This window comes from Misgurnus anguillicaudatus, chromosome 10 (assembly GCF_027580225.2).
Source record: "Misgurnus anguillicaudatus chromosome 10, ASM2758022v2, whole genome shotgun sequence".
NCBI classification, from domain to species: domain Eukaryota; kingdom Metazoa; phylum Chordata; class Actinopteri; order Cypriniformes; family Cobitidae; genus Misgurnus; species Misgurnus anguillicaudatus.
Window position 1 is genome coordinate 11,151,627 of NC_073346.2, and position 21,254 is coordinate 11,172,880.

At 39.6% G+C, this 21,254-nt stretch overlaps 1 protein-coding gene across 2 annotated transcripts in view; it reads left to right on the top strand.

The window, feature by feature from the left end:
• colec10 (collectin sub-family member 10 (C-type lectin)) overlaps positions 1 to 21,254 on the top strand; it is a 62,576-nt gene that overhangs the window by 22,944 nt on the left and 18,378 nt on the right. Inside the window, exon 3 of one of the 2 annotated variants that reach the window (XM_073871861.1) lies at positions 5,296 to 5,424. In XM_073871861.1, coding sequence (XP_073727962.1) covers positions 5,402 to 5,424 — 23 coding nt within the window. In that variant the 5' untranslated portion in view covers positions 5,296 to 5,401. Of the gene's footprint in view, positions 1 to 5,295; positions 5,425 to 21,254 lie in introns of those variants that run through there. The other variant, XM_055211959.2, reaches the window with a different exon arrangement.

Consider the following 21,254-nt stretch of genomic DNA (forward strand, 5'->3'; position numbering starts at 1 on the left):
AAAATCTTCTCATTCCGGCAGATGTTATCATACACGCACTAGCCCTCATCCAAAATAACAAGCAATCCTATAGGCCATGCCTTCATTTTACTACTGACCACATTTCGATGTTTTCTCAATATTTTCTAGTAACCTAACGCATTTTAAAGTAGGACCTGCAGTCGAATTGCATCACCGAAATCTAACCAATGTGCATAGTTCCCTGGTTGCGCTCTAAAAAACAACTCGCTATTACAGTCGACAGATGATATTGTTGTCTTTCCGAGACATTTTTACGCCATATGTCATTTCCTCACCAATATGACTCAACTGTACCAACTCGGGCATGTTTCCGAGGACAGACCTATAATCCCACAAGGAACATGACATATCAAACACGAAACAAAAATGTCGCGCTGGTGAGGAACGCTGCTATTATGACCTTTCCTCGCATGACATAAAAGAGACGTTTTTAAACCTAAAGAAAGGCCGCAGCATCTGGAAGTAAAGCCACACAGCTGTGGAACAGGGAGGACTTTTCCTGGTAAGCGCGGGGAAATAGTCGCAGAGGAGCGCGACATCACCGTCTGCCTGGCAATCGGTATTTTCCAGCGGCGTGATCCAGATGGCAAAGCCGTGTCAAGGTCGTGTCTGTTTTTTTATTTAATAAATCAGACAAAGCCTTGCTTCAAATTCTTACTTATTTGTTCCTTCACTCATTATGCAAAAGCTGACAAATTTGGCTTTTTCCTGCAGACGCTTCCAAAGCAATTGTGTCACTCTCATGGCAATGGACAGCACCGCTCTGTGCCCGGATCTAAACAAACTAACAATATGAATGAGAGTTTTGTTGCGCTAAGACTAAATGAAGAAAACATGGAAAGCTGGCTGAGTAACACCATGAATCCTGTTCTGACTGGAATTACCTGGATGTTATGACATTTAAATTTTTTTTTATAAAAAAATCGATTTTTGTCAATTCATACTGTAACAAAACAGTGTGGTATGAATTCTTGCGAGCAGAAGTTGCTGCGCTTCAAAATATTACAACTTTTTATTTTCTATTTGTGTAACCTTAAATATTATGAGTATTTTGTTCATTGAACTGAAACACCACATGTTAAAAAAACGAATGGCACATTTATTAGATCCCAGAGATTTTATAAATGTTTTCATTCTTATCATTTTTACAGCTCTGTGGCAATTGCACGGTCGTTTGCATTGCTGGCTTGCAGATAATCAATTCAAACAAAACAGAGATTTATGGGATAAAAATATTAGGACTGTGAAATTGTTTACATTGAGCACATGTTTAATGTGAGGTGAAAGAACAACTCAAGGGCTTCTGATCTTCAAAGTAAGTTTCCATGAATCAGAATGATGCAAGTAAAATTTAACAGTATGTTTGCAAACGTTTCATATACTTCAGTGATCAGATTTCTAAAGACCCACCCAGATAATTCTGTATCACTTTCTGTATAAATGCATACATGTAGTTTCTGTATTATTATTATTATATGCATCCAATCACTATGTAACAATATGGGTGTATGCGGATTTATGTCTTTGCTTATTAAGGCCGATCCCTGAGATAAAGAAAGAAATGTGTGTTGTGAGATTTTATGAAGCACACAGGAACCCAGGTCAACCCATGGGCCTGTTTCAGTCTGGTTCCCTGTAATACACAGGACCCTGAAACCACACATCAGTGTACAATATTGCAGTCTGCTCCTCATTCACCTTGGCTAAGCTTGCCTAAAGCAACACGAACCACTCCAAGTTCAGTCAGAGACCATCAACTCCAAATGTCTTTAGTCAATATATAAATCAAGCACTACAAATTAAGTTTCCCTTGTGATTTATATAAGAAAATACTTTAGAGTACCGGGGTAAGAATTCAGATCATGTTCTGTGTCGAACAGGACAGAGGGGCTCTGAGTTAACTCAAAGAGCCCCTACTGAAGATATAAAAAGCTTTGCTTTTATATTATGCTAAATAACTTAAACAAATGTTTGGTTAAAAAAGGTTACACGGGAATTTGTATGTGTACATATTGACTAATTCGCATGAATAATTGATTATTATGAATACTGTAAAGAAACAATATTGAATCCCCAACATCACAGGGGTAATCATAAAAAACATACGGATGTGGTCGTACGAATTAATACGAATGAGCCACCTCGCAAAATAAATACGATTTGCCATGAGATTGTTTTGGTTGGCTTGAAATTAGGTATACACTGATAATTACTTTTTTTTTCACAGAAGCCAATTATTCAGAGGAATTTTGTAATATATCCACTGAGAGGCAAACCATTTGAGAACCAAAGTGGAGTTTTATTAAAACAAGAACAAAACTTGACTTGACATGGACAAGACAAGAACACATGACAAAACCTTTACAGATATCTGCCGATATAGTTTGGTGTTTATGTTAACTTGCATTAACTAAATTCAAAATTTTCTTTTTAGATTAAATGGTTAATATAATGGTTCAATTAATTAAACCAGTGATGTTTCTTTACATTTTCTAGAGCTCAAATTCATTGCATTTTCTTTTTCTCTTTTGATTGACAGGATATATCGGCCATGACTATCAGCTGTCAACCGATAGCAGTGTTGGGGGTAACGCATTACAAGTAATGTGCATTACGTAATAATATTACTTTTTTAAAGTAACAAGTAAAGTAATGCATTACTAAACATTATTATTTGAGTTACTTTTTTAAAAAAGTAATGCGAGTTACTTTTCAAATTAATTAATTCTATTTAAAAAAAAAATAATGTACTAAATTAAACTGAACATGGTCACACAGAATAACGCACTCTATGCGTGCGAACCTGAGCGAGAACAGGGAAAAGTCAGAAACGGAGATGGCAGACCAAAGCTTGACATTTTTGCGGTGGAAACATGCAATTTCTAAATGCAGAACTTCTCAGTCATAAAAACACCTGCAAGGCCTGAAAGAGTTCAAGCCTCAGCCAAGTAAAAAAAGTAACGAAAAGTAACTTAAAAGTAACGTAAAATTACTTTACATGAAAAGTAACTAAGTAACGCAATTAGTTACTTTATTGGGGAGTAACTTAATATTGTAATGCATTACTTTTAGTAACTTTCCCCAACACTGACCGATAGTGAGAAAAATAGCTTTTATTGGCCAAAACCGATTATTGGCCGATATATTGGTGCATCTCTACTTCAGTTCAAAACCATTTAAACTATTTTATGAAACTGTATCCGTAAAATTTAAAGTCCCATGTCTACACATATTTGTAATTTTTTTTAAATGTATAACTTTTCTTAAATACAATATTTCTTAGGGGTGGGCGATATGACCAAAATCTTCTATCACGATAGGATTCGTTTTATATCATGATAACGATATGTATCACGGTAGAGTTTTTTATGTTTTAATAAGGTTTTTCTGTTATTAAAATCTTTAATACCATAGAAATGTTTATAATTCTCACAAAATCCTTATACAAGCATAAAAAGAAGATAAAAACAAACAAAACTAAATAAAGGATTGATAATAAATAATTATGTATGTATATGATTTAGTCAGGAGCAGTGAGAGATTTTCTCTTAATGCTGTTTGATAGTGACAGACAGGAGCAAAATTAGGTTACTTTCCATTTAAGACCAAATTCCGGACCCTATGGTACACATGCGTTTTCTCTTTTAGCTGTTCACTTTCTCTTAAGACCTAACTGGTCGTGTTTATAAGGATACTTGCAAAGACGGGACTTTTGACGCATATATGTATTTAAGGCCAATAAAGCGCGAAAAATGCTCACGAGCTTAATGAGCAGCGGTTGCGCGACTTGCGCAATCCTTGCAGACAGAAAGAGCAGCGGTTGCGTCACTTGCGCGCTCCTCACACACAGAAAGAGCGCACGCATATAGATCTGTTGTTTGTGTTTAATGGCTTTAAATAACTTGTTTTAAAACTGCGGTGCTTAAATACGTGTACAAACGTTACGTTTTCGTGACAACGCACACAGGAGCGTGACGTGGACGCGTAACCTCGATAGAGACGATAGTCCAAAATCTCTACCAGTTGACAAATTTCTACTGGTTAATCACGTCTACCGGTTTATCGCCCACCCCTTATATTTCTCATTCAGTTCTAATATTTATATATATATCTGGGTCTCATCATTTTTGTTACAATTGTTCCCATAGCTCAATTGCTCAATCTTATGGAACACACATATGGATAACTTAAAGAGCACCTATTGTCCAATTCACGATTTTACATATCCTTTGGTGTGTAAGTGTGTATTAGTACATGTTAACGATATGCAAAAGGTACAAACCCCAAAGTAAACGATGACGCCAGTTATCGTCTCCATGTAAATCTCTTTTCTTGGACTACAACAAACACACAGATTGTAGGCAACAGTTTCGTTCTGGGATTGGTGACGTAGACAAGACCGACATTATCATAATTTCTCCCGCTTCGGACTTACAGCCTGTAAGTTAACTCCTGCTTGCAACTGAATCTTTCAAACATGGTAAGGAGCGTCACATTTCCGTTACGTTACAGATTAGCTGGCCAATCAGGGACACAGAGCTTTTTAAAGCCGTGCGTTTCAGGAAAAGAGTGAAATCTGGAGCTACAAAAATGTACGGTATGTGGAAAATAATGTTTTTTTAACCATAAACCATGCAAACACATTGTTTTATACCAGATACACAAAATAACGTTGGTTTTTAGCAATGAAATAGGTGCTCTTTAAAATATTTTATAAAAATGTATTCGTAAAACTTATAGTCACATGTCTTCACATATTTGTACATTTTTTAAATGTATAACTTTTCTTAAATACAATATTTCTCATCCAGTACTGATATTTATATATCAGACTGGGTCCCATCATTTTTAATAATTACTATTTTATTTGAAGTTGTTTTAATGACAATTGTTCCCATAGCTTAATTGCATTGTATTAACAGTGCAAAAGTCATGAATTCGATTCTTATGGAACACATATATGGATAACATAAATGCACTGTGGGTTGCTCTGGATGAAAGTGTCTACCAAACACATTAATGTACAATGTTAATGTCACATAAAGCTTATAATAATGAAATGTTCCATTGTGAACAGATTCCATGTCAACTTCCTGTTTTAAATGTTACAGTATTCCCTTCTATTGGTGGAAATCTAGCCCCAGGCTCTTATGTGATCCTTTAAATTCAACATTAGAGATTTTCTACTCATACTATTGTAAAAACATACTTTAACATCAGTTTCAGAGATTTGTGTACGTGACATAATTATTCATTTTTTCCTATGTTTCCCAGACGTGGCCTTAATTGTTGATGGACTGGCATGTATGATGGAATGTAGCAGAATCTTTCCGTGGTTCGATCCATAAACAGCCCTCGACGGCCAGAAACGCAGAAACGAATGGGAACTAGTGTTTCACAATTGTAAGTGGGGAATTTTCTTTCAATTAATTTTACCGCAATGACTTATCCTTCACAAAAATACTATTATAGCTCTTTAATTCGTCCTTCTCGAATCCTCATGCAGAACAAATGCAATATGAAAACTTATATTTGCAGGATTTACAATCACTCAAATCGAACATACAGAGCTCGTAGTTGCGCTCCAAATCATCCCTTAAAAAGAGATCAGAAAAAAACATATCAAACAGTTGGGTGGAACTCAAATATCCAGATGGTGGACTCCACCAAAACTCAAAGCAATTTTAAAGTCGTGTGTATTTTTAAAATCCTCTGACTCACATGTCTGTTGCCACTACTTACATCTGTTAATCCCACATTTGAACAATGGTGAGGAAAATGCCCAGCATAAAGGCATTTGATCCTGCAATTTAAATCTCTGTAGTTTATTTCCGAAAATGTATCTCCTGTCTGAGGACTTTAAGCACAATAAAGTGTCTGTGATCAGGATGACGCACTCACCTGCTGTGTTTGAGAAACCTCATGTGTTACTCTTTGATGTTGTACAGTATTGATGGTGTTGTCTGGTGCGCACGGTTGTCTGGATTAGTACTGGCTTTCCTGTACGACAGGGATTAACAAATCATGGGCAATTGGTTACAAACGGGATTGGTTTACTGCCGACATTCCATATGAAAGAAATATTACAAATGAGATCGCTTTAATGTCTAATTGCTGCATGGAGAGCAAATTAAGACTCTTTATGAAGTCTTCTGAATTGCACACCAAAACTGATGGGTGACAAACTGTTGCATAGCAAAGAATTTTTTATTTCATGTTTGTTTTAAATGATGTCTAGACATTCATAAGTTTTTAAGCATTTAAGCAAATAGGACACAAAATGTTAAAATCCCGTAGATGAGAAATGACATAAAAATGCGGGCAATCAAGGGTCAAAAAAATCATCGGGGTCATCAAATGAATTCCTGCAAGGTGATGATGCAAGCATTTATCGAAAAAAGATTATGTAGTTTTTTTAATGTATTTATGCATTTGTCAGATGCTTTTATCCAAAGAGACCTACAGTACATTCCTGTTATACATCATATTTATCAGTAGAGAATGCGTCGTGGTCTGGGAACCATATGCTTATTTTCTCGTATTTGAGGCGTGGTTTACAAATGCCCAGAGCCGTTTATTGGGCGCTACGGATGTCCATCAAATGCGTCTGTACGTAGCTCATAGCCAATCGTTTCAATTATACCAGATGACGTATGTAGAGCGACATAAATTCAAATGTAAACAGCTTTTACCGGTACGTGTGCATACAGCTGAAAGCTACGCAACTAAACCGGTAGCTGTATATTGACATTGAAAAGCAACACAATTTAGTGGCACTATGACAACCACAGTACAGGCTTAATGACAATATGATATTAATAAATACCACTTACCATTTATAAGTTAATTGTACTTCGTCAACGACAAAGCCTAGCAGGTTGGTCCAATAAAACTCTGTGGCTATCATGTCTTGCCATATCCAAACATCCTTCTTGCATATGAAATTGTTTTAAAAAAGTTGCTCTTTTTTAAATAAACGTGCGTTTTAAGCTACTTAGAACACTATCTAAGGCTGCGTTGAAAAGTAACTTCCCCATTCTGTGATTGGTTCCCTATTTCAGGAGCAAAAAAGGGCCATAGTTTCCATGCTAGACTTATAGCGTGAATAAATTTGGGCGCAAGGCAGCATGGGAAAACCCAGGCTAACTTATCAGTACACCCTACTGAAAAATCCAGCTAAAACCAGCATAAGCTGGTAGCTGGTTTTAGCTGGTTTTAGCTGGTTTAAGGTGGTTTATGCTGGTCCTCCCAGCCTGACAAAGCTGGTCATGCTGGTGGGCCAGCTGGTATTCCAGCATGACCAGCTTAAAATGTGACCAAAACACACCTAGACCAGCTTGCTACACCAGCAAAACCAGCTTCCTACACCAGCAAAACCAGCTAAAACCAAGCTGGGGACCAGCTAAAACCAGCTCACCAGCTTATGCTGGTCTTAGCTGGATTTTTCAGTACACTGTAAAAAAAAGTCCGTAAAAATTTCAATGTTATTGCAGCTGGGTTGCCGGTAATTTACCGTAGATTTACATTTATGTTATTTACTGGCAAGAGTTTGTTCAAAGTTAAATACATTTTAAATATTAACAAGTCTTTATCTTTACAGAATAAAACTATACAATAATAGCCTCATGCAAAGCATTCTGGGAACCAGAAATCATCATCAACCTTTTTCTGTTTTTTGCTTCAGATTTTGTTTCCCAGAATGTTTTGCTTGATGCTGTTTTTTAGTTTTACTCTGTAAAGACAAAGACTTGTAAATGTTAAATGTTCATTTAACTTTGAACAAAATGTTGCCAGTAAATAACATAAATTTAAATCTACGGTAAATTACCGGCAACTCAGCTGCAATTTCTACGGATTTTTTTTACAGTGTAGGGCAGGTATGATCCTTAGGAATTAAACCTACAACAATTTGCCCTGCTGATGTACTAACTCAGGGCTCCAGGCTAACTTTTTTCACTAGGAGCACAGTGGCCCCAACTGAAAATTTTAGGGGCGCAACCAGAAAAATTAGGGGCACATACCGTAAATCAACATGCTAACCAAATATTCACATTTCTACCAGTGGCGGCTCGTGACTGCTCATCCGAGGAGGCGCTAATTCAAAATAAGTGTTCGGATTGTCACGTGTGTGTTTCCCTTTTCCAAAATATGTGTCCTGCATGTTGAGAGATCCTGTGTGCATCATGCGCTCTGCCAAATCAGTGCCTGCTGCACACGCGTCAAAACCGTTATGACAAAAGAGACACTCACGTTCCCAAAATACACACTAGACACTTCCTTAACAGTAAACTCTGATTACACATGAGATTACGCGAGTATCTGGCAAACACAAGCGTCTCTTTTATCATAAACCCTTTAGACGTGTCTGCAGCAGGCACTTATTTTGGCATGACACTTGGTGCACACACGATCTCTCAAAGCGCAGAACACATATTTTGAAATTATGAACCACACACATGACAAGCTACATACATTTTGTGACGAACTTCGCATCGTGCGCCCTTAAAAAAATAAGTTACCAGCACAACAGCTTTCTACTAAGTTCCACTGTATTACTAATAAATACTTTGATGATAGATGCAGAAAGTACAATGTGCTGTTTCAAATTCAGTGCCACATCACAAAAAAAGGTCAAATTTACTGGTCGCATATGTGCGACTGGATGTAAAATTCAGGGGCACACTCTCAAATTTTGGTGGTAAAATGACACCATTTGGTGGCAGTCTGGAGCCCTGTAACTAAGCTAGTGAAACATCTCAATCTCATTCTGCTCTCTTGTTCAGTAGCCATGGCCCTGATCAGGGATTTAGCCATTTAAAGAGCAAATATTATAATATAATAATTTTTACAAGATGTAATGTAAGTCTCTAGCCTGGTTAAAACCAGACCATTCTCAGTAGTAAGTGAGTTATGGTCTGGCAAAGCTTCATAGACAAATCATTTCCAAAGGGGCGTCACCAATAGACATCTGCTTCACTGTCGCTGCGCTGTCGTCATCGTGTAAAGCTCGCCCCAATGTTTCTGATTGGTGCTGCGATTTCTCTGCATTAGAAATGGGCTTAAATGGCCTCTATGCCAGACTACTTGCAGAGCAAATCTAAATTTGCCGGAAGTTGTCTGGGTTTTCCCAGGCTAATAAGTCTCAGGTGTGCCTAGAATGTGTCTGTGAAGTAAAGGTCTTCACAGGTCCCCTTACAACCAAAAACCCGAAGTCCGACCCAAGACGCGAGCAGGTTTGGTCTAAAAGTGTTATGTGTGCCTCGGACATGGGTTGGGTTTAATATTAGCAGCCTCGGGTCATTCAATTTTTTCAATTGTTTTTGTCAAACGGACCTGTTAAGACCCTCACATCTCGTGTGTTCATTGAGTCCTTTCATCTGTTTGCCAAGAGCACTGGGGACATTCTGTGTGGCTGGCGGTAGGTTTACTTTTTTGACAAGTCCTGCAATTTTGAATGCACATTTTAGCAGTTACCTTGGTGTCATCAGATAACAAATGAAAACAAATGGAGCAGCGAGCCAAATTGCTTGCGAGGCCACCGGGGTTTCTTTCTTTTTGTCGTCAGTGCCGTTTACATTCGTGCTACGTCGGGTTCGGGTAAAAATTTATTAGGTTCATTTCGGGTTGGGTACATTTCTTTGGACCCAAGAAGACCTTTATTGTGAAGTTTCAGCTCAAAATACCCCACAGATTATTTGTTGTAGCATGTCCAAAATGCCTTTATTTTGGCGGAAGCAAAAAAGTACTGTTTTCATGCGTGTTACTTTAAATCCAAATGAACTGCAGCTCCTCACTCCCTCACCAAAACTAGATCTGATTCCTGTAAATGCAGTCTGGGAGAATAGTATCTTTAACCACATTAGTGCTACAATGTGCTAACAAACACATTTAGAAAAGGCTTTAGGTAAAATGAACCAGTCAGTCAGTGGTCGTGGGCGGGGCTTTGTTTGTGTTGTCACATTAACAAGAGAATCAAAACGGCATGTCTCATAAGACTCAAGCAAACATACTAAGCATAATATATTTGATATTAAAATGAAGACAGATTAAAGAGATAGGTGGAAGATTAGTACATTGTTAAAATTAGAACTCTATACAATCTGTAAACATAGATTTGTAGACTATCCTTTTGTAGCCTCTTAGTCAAAATGTTAAATGTTGCTCTTGCAAATCTTTTAGATAAAAGCGCCTGCTAAATGAATGAATCTAAATGTATTTAAGGATATGGGATGGGAATCCTCAGATTTCCATACGTTGATTACACAGGATTGCTCTCACAATACAATGTTGATAGGCACACAGGACCAAATTGCACTGTAATATTTGTGAGGTAATATCTGTGGTTTGACTTGGTGATCCAGTAAATTCTGTAGTGATTTGAGTATTGTAACCATCTCACTGTAAACAGACTCTTCTGCTATATTCATTGGGAAACCAGATAGCAGAGATTTCATAAAGCTTTAATATTTTATGTTCTCAGAAAGAGATTTTGTATGAAAGGGGATTAGAATAAAGTGCGCATTAGAAGTTGAAAAATGAGGATCAAAATTGATACTTTAGGGCCGCAGTGTTCACAGTCTATTTTTCAAAATAGCATTATTAGGATGGATATTAAAGTGGTTTTACTTTACTTACTTAAATAGAGTTTGGGGACACATTTGTTCCTCAAAGTAAGCTAAACTTAACAAACCTGAGCAAAATCTTTCTTTAGGGACGTTCCCATTTCTAATAATGCAATACATATTTTGTAAACAGATGTTTTTTATTTTCAAAATTCTCTTAGGGTTTGGGTTAGAGTGTGGGTTAAGGTTAGATTATAGTATTTATAAGTAGTGCTTTATAAAAACATCAGAAGTATATGCAGTGAGGACAAATGAGGAAATTTAGATAGATAAGTAAGCTGGTGCCTGTCTGGTTTTAGCTGGTTTAGATTGTATAGCAAGCTGGTTTTAGAGTTTTTTAGCTGGTCTTAGATGGTAAAGTTGGAAGGCTAGCTGACCAACCACCTAACCTAAGCTAGTTGGCTGGTCTTAGCTGGTTTAAGACGGAAGTAGCTAGTTTAAACTGGTCCAGACAGCCTGGCAAAGCTGGTTAAGTCACTACTGGCTAAAACAGCTAACCTAGGCTGGTTTAAGATGAAAGCTGCTAGTGTGTGAGAATTTGGGAGATTAATATTGCATTTAAATACTGTATTTGTATTTTACTAAGTGTTTTAACTGTAATGCATATCTTAAAGTTTAATATTAATGTGTCTTCCGTCACCTGAATAGAACAGTTTTGCTTTTAAGTTTTGGTTCATCAAAAGGACACTAAGTGCATTGCCCTTTTGAACTAAGTTCATTGCAAGTGCATTGTTAAGTTTCCAAGAAAAGTGCAGTTGCATTGAAACAAAAATAACTTGCTCTGTAGAAATAAAGCAAACCTAATTGCTGATTGGTGGAAACTAAAAGGTTAAAAAGAAAAAAACAGTCAATTGGTCAGCTCAAATTAGCAAATGTGACAGACGCAGAATTAGTAGCTGATGCTATGAAAACACTAAGTCTGGGTTTTAAGAGGTACGTGTTAAAAAACAGGAAATGTGTGCGTTGCAAGCTTGCATTGAACTATAAGAATAGGAATTGGGGGTTTGGAGAGTGAGTTCAGCTGTCATGTTTCTTTGATGATCATCAGGCTGAGCCAGTAGTGTGTTTATGCTATCTAAATACAATTCTTTAATAAAACAAATTAATTTACATATCTCTCTACTGCATCCATTATTCCATCTGGAAAATCCACGACACTTGTTTAAATGGGTCCACCCAGCCTGGCAAAGCTGGTTAAGCCTGTCTTCTAGACTGGTCAAGCTGGTCTTAGTTGGTCAGGTTGGAAGACTAGCTGACCTACTAGCTAAAAAGCTAACCTAAGCTAGTTGGTTGGTTTTAGCTGGTTTAAGATGGAGCTGCTAGTTTAAATGGGTCCACCCAGCCTGGCAAAGCTGGTTAAGCCTGTCTTCCAGACTTGTCAAGCTGGTTTTAGATGATCAGGTTGGAAGGCTAACTGACCTACTGGCTAAACAGCTAACCTAAGCTAGTTGGTTGGTCTTAGCTGGTTTAAGATGGAGCTGCTAGTTTAAATGGGTCCACCCAGCCTGGCAAAGCTGTTTAAGCCTGCCTTCCAGACTGGTCAAGCTGGTCTTAGTTAGTCAGGCTGGAAGACTAGCTGACATACTAGCTAAAAAAGCTAACCTAAGCTAGTTGGTTGGTCTTAGCTGGTTTAAGATGGAGCTGCTAGTTTAAATGGGTCCATCCAGCCTGGCAAAGCTGTTTAAGCCTGTCTTCCAGACTTGTCAAGCTGGTCTTAGTTGGTCAGGCTGGAAGACTAGCTGACCTTCTAGCTAAATAAGCTAACCTAAGCTGGTTGGTTGGTCTTAGCTGGTTTAAGATGGAGCTGCTAGTTTTAATGGGTTCATCCAGCCTGGCAAAGCTGGTTAAGCCTGTCTTCCAGACTTGTCAAGCTGGTCTTAGTTGGTCAGGCTGGAAGACTAGCTGACCTTCTAGCTAAAAAAAGCTAGCCTAAGCTGGTTGGTTGGTCTTAGCTGGTTTAAGATGGAGCTGCTAGTTTAAAGGGGTCCATCCAGCCTGGCAAAGCTGGTTAAGCCTGTCTTCCAGACTTGTCAAGCTGGTCTTAGTTGGTCAGGCTGGAAGACTAGCTGACCTTCTAGCTAAAAAAAGCTAGCCTAAGCTGGTTGGTTTGTCTTAGTTCTACACTTACGAGAATACTTTGATTAGTGGGGTGGAAGTAATTACACATGAATGAGCACATACTTTTGAAAGAAAACATGGGTTTTTGCTAAGAATTAACTCAAAAAAGTACACAGTGGAGCTTTAATAAAACAAATTAATTTACATATCTCTCTACTGCATCCATTATTCCATCAGGAAAATCCACGACACTTGTTTAAATGGGTCCATCCAGCCTGTCTTAGTTGGTCAGTTTGGAAGACTAGCTGACCTACTAGCTAAAAAGCTAACCTAAGCTAGTTGGTTGGTTTTAGCTGGTTTAAGATGGAGCTGCTAGTTTAAATGGGTCCACCCAGCCTGGCAAAGCTGGTTAAGCCTGTCTTCCAGACTTGTCAAGCTGGTTTTAGATGATCAGGTTGGAAGGCTAGCTGACCTACTGGCTAAACAGCTAACCTAAGCTAGTTGGTTGGTCTTAGCTGGTTTAAGATGGAGCTGCTAGTTTAAATGGGTCCACCCAGCCTGGCAAAGCTGGTTAAGCCTGTCTTCCAGACTGGTCAAGCTGGTCTTAGTTAGTCAGGCTGGAAGACTAGCTGACCTACTGGCTCAAACAGCTAACCTAAGCTGGTTGGTTGGTCTTAGCTGGTTTAAGATGGAGCTGCTAGTTTAAATGGGTCCATCCAGCCTGGCAAAGCTGGTTAAGCCTGTCTTCCAGACTTGTCAAGCTGGTCTTAGTTGGTCAGGCTGGAAGACTAGCTGACCTTCTAGCTAAAAAAAGCTAGCCTAAGCTGGTTGGTTGGTCTTAGCTGGTTTAAGATGGAGCTGCTAGTTTAAAGGGGTCCATCCAGCCTGGCAAAGCTGGTTAAGCCTGTCTTCCAGACTTGTCAAGCTGGTCTTAGTTGGTCAGGCTGGAAGACTAGCTGACCTTCTAGCTAAAAAAAGCTAGCCTAAGCTGGTTGGTTTGTCTTAGCTGGTTTAAGATGGAGCTGCTAGTTTAAAGGGGTCATCCAGCCTGGCAAAGCTGGTTAAGCCTGTCTTCCAGACTTCTCAAGCTGGTCTTAGTTGGTCAGGTTGGAAGACTAGCTAACCTACTAGCTAAAAAGCTAACCTAAGCTAGTTGGTTGGTCTTAGCTGGTTTAAGATGGAGCTGCTAGTTTAAATGGGTCCATCCAGCCTGGCAAAGCTGGTTAAGCCTGTCTTCCAGACTGGTCAAGCTGGTCTTAGTTAGTCAGGCTGGAAGACTAGCTGACCTACTGGCTCAAACAGCTAACCTAAGCTGGTTGGTTGGTCTTAGCTGGTTTAAGATGGAGCTGCTAGTTTAAATGGGTCCATCCAGCCCGGCAAAGCTGGTTAAGCCTGTCTTCCAGACTTGTCAAGCTGGTCTTAGTTGGTCAGGCTGGAAGACTAGCTGACCTTCTAGCTAAAAAAAGCTAGCCTAAGCTGGTTGGTTGGTCTTAGCTGGTTTAAGATGGAGCTGCTAGTTTAAAGGGGTCCATCCAGCCTGGCAAAGCTGGTTAAGCCTGTCTTCCAGACTTGTCAAGCTGGTCTTAGTTGGTCAGGCTGGTAGACTAGCTGACCTTCTAGCTAAAAAAAGCTAGCCTAAGCTGGTTGGTTTGTCTTAGCTGGTTTAAGATGGAGCTGCTAGTTTAAATGGGTCCATCCAGCCTGGCAAAGCTGGTTAAGCCTGTCTTCCAGACTGGTCAAGCTGGTCTTAGTTAGTCAGGCTGCAAGACTAGCTGACCTACTGGCTCAAACAGCTAACCTAAGCTGGTTGGTTGGTCTTAGCTGGTTTAAGATGGAGCTGCTAGTTTAAATGGGTCCATCCAGCCTGGCAAAGCTGGTTAAGCCTGTCTTCCAGACTTGTCAAGCTGGTCTTAGTTGGTCAGGCTGGAAGACTAGCTGACCTTCTAGCTAAAAAAAGCTAGCCTAAGCTGGTTGGTTGGTCTTAGCTGGTTTAAGATGGAGCTGCTAGTTTAAAGGGGTCCATCCAGCCTGGCAAAGCTGGTTAAGCCTGTCTTCCAGACTTGTCAAGCTGGTCTTAATTGGTCAGGCTGGAAGACTAGCTGACCTTCTAGCTAAAAAAAGCTAGCCTAAGCTGGTTGGTTTGTCTTAGCTGGTTTAAGATGGAGCTGCTAGTTTAAAGGGGTCATCCAGCCTGGCAAAGCTGGTTAAGCCTGTCTTCCAGACTTCTCAAGCTGGTCTTAGTTGGTCAGGTTGGAAGACTAGCTAACCTACTAGCTAAAAAGCTAACCTAAGCTAGTTGGTTGGTCTTAGCTGGTTTAAGATGGAGCTGCTAGTTTAAATGGGTCCATCCAGCCTGGCAAAGCTGGTTAAGCCTGTCTTCCAGACTGGTCAAGCTGTTCTTAGTTAGTCAGGCTGGAAGACTAGCTGACCTACTGGCTCAAACAGCTAACCTAAGCTGGTTGGTTGGTCTTAGCTGGTTTAAGATGGAGCTGCTAGTTTAAATGGGTCCATCCAGCCTGGCAAAGCTGGTTAAAGGGCCATTTCACCCATAGGAACATTAATCTTTATGGAAAGTGAGTCATATTTGTAGTCAAAATGTAACATAAATGTAGAATTTTGTGCCTATTTGACAGAGAAAAGACAAAATGTGACTTTAGAGCACATTTGTATGAAAAACTACAACTGCCACTATGCACCACAATGCACAGCTCTGCAAGCCACTCCCATTACTCGGAACACGGCTCAGACATGCTATTATGTACATAAATGCCACGTTAGTAAAACAAAGAAAATAGCCACCACCACTGTGTCTGACTGACACCAATCATGATTTACTTTTAAACGTGATGTTACATTGTGGTACACACAATAACACTCTGGCCTGGTGTGTAGCAAAGTCTTATTCAAACAGTAACGTGCGGTTTCAGATCCGCAGTACAAATGTCTTTACAAGTACTTAAAAAAAGGGTATGCATTTTAAATGTTTACTTAGTTTTACCAATTTTCTTTTTGTCTCTTGTTTACTGTAATTACATTTGTGTTATTATTGGCCTCACTGCTCTCACAATATAGACATATAAAACACCGCTCAGATATGCTATTGTGTACATAAATGCCACGTTAGTATAACAAAGAAAATATAAACACTCACTTTAGTCAGACGTCCGTTTATCCCTGCATCCTCCACACAAACGCGTCCCCTGCATAATATCTCCATAGACGCGCTGCCTCAGCTCTTGGAGCTTGTGCTCGTAAACCGAAACACGTCTTTGAAATAAGCACGCGACCAGAAACATTCACAAAACAAACGGTCATATCCTTATCTGATCCAGAAATGTTAAACCGAAAGCAAACGGCGCGAGTCCGTCCAAGCTTATATACTCCGCAGCGCGTCTGCTCGTAAACCGAAACATGTCCGTGAAATAAACGTTCCAAACGCGTGCAAACTTCCTCTCTTGCATAGAAACCTTCACCAAACAAACGTCCATATCCTTATCTGATGCAGAAATGTAATAAAGCAAGCACACAGCGAGAATACAGGCAGTAGTCTGTACAAGCTTCTCTCCGCAGCAGAGGCCGATGGTTGCTGTGTCTTCACCGGGCTCCTCTACCCAGCCGACGCCCAGGCTCCGGCTTCTCCTCGGGCTTCTGTTCCTACATCTGCCTCAGCTCTTAGCAGTATTGTGGCTCATAAAGGTGCAATGCACAGCGGATTAGAGCACCACGCTTGTAAAATCACCCTCTTCCATGTAATATTGATTAACTTCCACTGTTATTGTAACATGAATTCTGGCTCGCTCCACAACTTCTGTTTAGCTTAGCTTAGCATAAAGATGGCGGCTGGTCGTTTTTTTTCGGTCTGTGTTCGTATATTTTCGTAAGTCCCACCCACTTATCTGTAATTGGTCTGAAGCGTGAGTGGGTCCCACCCATAGCCCCCACCTTGGAAAAATGAGGAATGAGTGTCTGTAGTCTTTCACACTCAATAGAGATACAGGATTTCCTTCTTTCAATGACGCAAAATGACGATTTTTGCATCATTGAAAGAAGGAAGTGCCTCACTGAAATCAGTATTTCTCCCCTCTCAGGGGAAACTGAGGGAATGGTGCACGACCATTCAAAAACATGACTGGGGTTCTAACGGTACAAAGCTTAATGCAAATGGGTGAAGTTTCCCTTTAAGCCTGTCTTCCAGACTTGTCAAGCTGGTCTTAGTTGGTCAGGCTGGAAGACTAGCTGACCTTCTAGCTAAAAAAGCTAGCCTAAGCTGGTTGGTTGGTCTTAGCTGGTTTAAGATGGAGCTGCTAGTTTAAAGGGGTCCATCCAGCCTGGCAAAGCTGGTTAAGCCTGTCTTCCAGACTTGTCAAGCTGGTCTTAGTTGGTCAGGCTGGAAGACTAGCTGACCTTCTAGCTAAAAAAAGCTAGCCTAAGCTGGTTGGTTTGTCTTAGCTGGTTTAAGATGGAGCTGCTAGTTTAAAGGGGTCATACAGCCTGGCAAAGTTGGTTAAGCCTGTCTTCCAGACTTCTCAAGCTGGTCTTAGTTGGTCAGGTTGGAAGACTAGCTGACCTACTAGCTTAAAAGCTAACCTAAGCTAGTTGGTTGGTCTTAGCTGGTTTAAGATGGAGCTGCTAGTTTAAATGGGTCCACCCAGCCTGGCAAAGCTGGTTAAGCCTGTCTTCCAGACTTGTCAAGCTGGTTTTAGATGATCAGGTTGGAAGGCTAGCTGACCTACTGGCTAAACAGCTAACCTAAGCTAGTTGGTTGGTCTTAGCTGGTTTAAGATGGAGCTGCTAGTTTAAATGGGTCCACCCAGCCTGGCAAGCTGTTTAAGCCTGTCTTCCAGACTTGTCAAGCTGGTCTTAGTTGGTCAGGCTGGAAGACTAGCTGACCTTCTAGCTAAAAAAGCTAACCTAAGCTGGTTGGTTGGTCTTAGCTGGTTTAAGATGGAGCTTCTAGTTTAAATGGGTCCATCCAGCCTGGCAAAGCTGGTTAAGCCTGTCTTCCAGACTTGTCAAGCTGGTCTTAGTTGGTCAGGCTGGAAGACTAGCTGACCTTCTAGCTAAAAAAAGCTAGCCTAAGCTGGTTGGTTGGTCTTAGCTGGTTTAAGATGGAGCTGCTAGTTTAAAGGGGTCCATCCAGCCTGGCAAAGCTGGTTAAGCCTGTCTTCCAGACTTGTCAAGCTGGTCTTAGTTGGTCAGGCTGGAAGACTAGCTGACCTTCTAGCTAAAAAAAGCTAGCCTAAGCTGGTTGGTTGGTCTTAGCTGGTTTAAGATGGAGCTGCTAGTTTAAAGGGTTCCATCCAGCCTGGCAAAGCTGGTTAAGCATATCTTCTAGACTGGTCAAGCTGGTCTTAGTTGGTCAGGCTGGAAGACTAGCTGACCTACTGGCTCAAACAGCTAACCTAAGCTAGTTGGTTCGTCTTAGCTGGTTTAAGATGGAGCTGCTAGTTTAAAGGGGTCCACCCAGCCTGGCAAAGCGTGTTAAGCCTGTCTTCTAGACTGGTCAAGCCTGTGGGTCAGCTGGTCTTAGCTGGTGGGTAGGCTGGTCTTCCAGCTTGACCATCTAAAAAGTGGCTAAAACCCCTCTAAAACCAGCCTGCTACACCAGCTAAAACCAGGCTGGGAGACCACATAAATTGTGGGTGGAACTTAATTTTATTGAGCTGCTTTCGTCTATAAAGCTACTTTTTAAGGTAACATCCAAACGGAAGGACCCTCAGAAGTGACTCTGATATATAGGCCTATCTGTAGTTGACATTTCCCTCAACTCTGGTCATGTTTCTCTGAGGTTGTCACAGTGCATTCTGGGATTGCAATATTATTTTGCTGTATATTGTACTGTACTGTTTGTTTGGTTTTTGAATTACATACTGTATCTATGTCTATGATGTCCAATAGACATGTCATGAGAGAATGATGGCTCAGCTGTTAACAGTCAAATCTTTTTTTATTAACACACTTGTGTAACTTATCCCACATTTCATAATGGACAAAACATTTCTCAGTTCTCTGACCTTGGCGGTTAGTGTATCAATAGATTCAAAGATGCAAAATAGGTATAATATACCAAACTGAACAGAATAAACAATTGTGCAATAGGCAAAGCGTTAGTATACAACGGTTATGACCGGGGGCATCACTTCAAAGTCAGAAATCCCCCCCCCCATATTTATACAAAGATTATACAATTCACAGTTGACACTTCAACCCATTTGGTGTTTAAACCAAATCTACGCCCTTGGTTGTTGTGACTGTCTGGACGACATGACATCATATTCTTAATGCCATACAGAACTGCAGAGAGATGTTTCTAGATACGCCAAACATAATAAACAAAACCGTTTTATTCTTGTAACACCATGAACAGACAAAAAATATTCCAGTCTTTACAAATTCTCCTTCAGTTTATTACAACAAATACGGTGACATGAACAAAACCGCAGTTGCTTTACTAATTAACACTTCAATTTTACAGAAAACACTTGTATAGCAAATTAACAAACTGTATCCAAGTAACATTACACAACCAGACTATTCTCCAAAGAAACTTTCATTTCCACTGACAAATCACCTGTCAGATATTAAGCTTGTCTGCTTAGCACAGGCTTGTATCGGTTATCCTAACCTCAGTTCCCTTGACACCCACTGTTATGTTTCTGCTCACAGATTAAACCGATGAACAAACAAACAATGCCGTCAAGAGGAACTGCACTAAAGAACTGAGAAGAGGGGTTGTATTTAGTGGCATTAACATGCTTCACCTTTAAGGTTGTTTGTGTACTATGTAAATAATGAACTTCCCAGTTTTCCGGCTGTAATCCTGTGCTGTACAGCAGATCAAATGGTGTATTTGTGAGAGACATAACAGAGCGCAGATGTGAAAGCCGCTAAACACCACCTCCATCAAAAATGAGGTAATGCTATTGACCGAATTGTATTATATGTTCATCAAATAATTTGGCTTCAAATCTGCTTAATCTTGGCCTGAAGCTTATAAAAAATGTGTTAAACACCACAATGATTTTTTAGCAAAGTCCTCTAAGTGCACCGAAGAAGAATTGGAGGCTCGTACATCAAGGTGCAAGAGGTTTTAATTGGTTAAAGGAGGTTTATTGAATATATTAACTGGATTTTTGAGTCCTTTATGTGGACAGTGAACTGGAGACTATTTTTAGAAGTGGAGATTTTGCATAGATTTTGCAAAGAAAGATATTTAAAACAATGAAATGACTAAAGTGACATTTGTAAAAACTATGGCATTTCAATTACAGACTAATAACCTTTTCATTGCCATTAAAGTGAATTTACTGAATCTAAACACAAGAGCCTGATAAAAATGCTAATTTACAAGCAAAAATGTAGAAAAAAAACACTTAGAGGGTTTTGCATCTGTGCTCTTCCAATGAGGATGATGCAATCCAGACGCATGATGTCACACTTTCTCCTATCCCATTATAATATATGCAAGGCAGCTTTAAATGAAACATTTATAGGTTGATCTCTCTGAAGGATGTGGACACTGTGGTGCTATCAAAACATTGCTTTGTTTGTTTGAGCAGAAGAGATCAATCGTACACGTAGAGAGCATTCACATGAATGACATTAATTTGTGCATGCGGTCCCTATAGTACTGTGCTGCCCTCTTTGTTCATAAGTATTTGTTTCTGAAACTCTATTTTGAGCCATACAACAAAGCCATAGATGTCATGTGACTTATCAATCTGTAGGCAATGGAAAATGTGAAGTGCGTGTGTGGGCTGCAAATGTGTCAGTTTCACATTTTTAAGAGCACCTCAGGAAATACTAAAACATCTACTTTAATATATAATGACATTTTAGTCGTTTATATGTTCCTTACAAATAAAGTTAGATTGTGTTTTGTATTTTTAATAGTGTCTTTTTGACAGGTTAAGGGTGTAATGTGCAATCTCAGAAAAAAGTGTATAAAAGCTGTCACAGGGGTAGTACCCTTTCAAAAGGTACTATTAAATATCATTTAGGTACAAATACGTATATATTTGATACCAGCTTATATGCACTTTTTAGGAATGTACCAACCCAGTGACAGCTTAACATTTATTTCTGAGAGTGTGTATTAGCTGTGTTTCTAGTTAAAGCAACACTATGTAGTTTTTTTAACCTTTAAATAATGTCTCTAAAATTATTCCAGTGATAGAACAACTTTTAACTGGACAAATTGTACTGTTGCTGCAACCTGAGCAGCCTCCTAAATGCTACAAGCAGACTCTGAAAGTGGTGGTGGAGGGTAGAGCACACAGCCCCGCCCCTCCCCCTGCCTGCAGAAGAGTGTCTGATACCAGGCACTGTTGCGCTTTTCAACCACATGGGGGAGCTGTAAGTCATTTTTACATGGAAACTACATAGTGTTGCTTTAAGATGGTAGAGCATTGTATGCAAAGGTTTTGTGTTTGACTTCCAGAAAACATACAACTGATTAAATGTACAGTATGGGTCAATGACACAACATGTTCTATTATAAAAATATTGAAAAAAAATGGATATAATGAGTCAGGAACAATGTGTGTTCTGAAA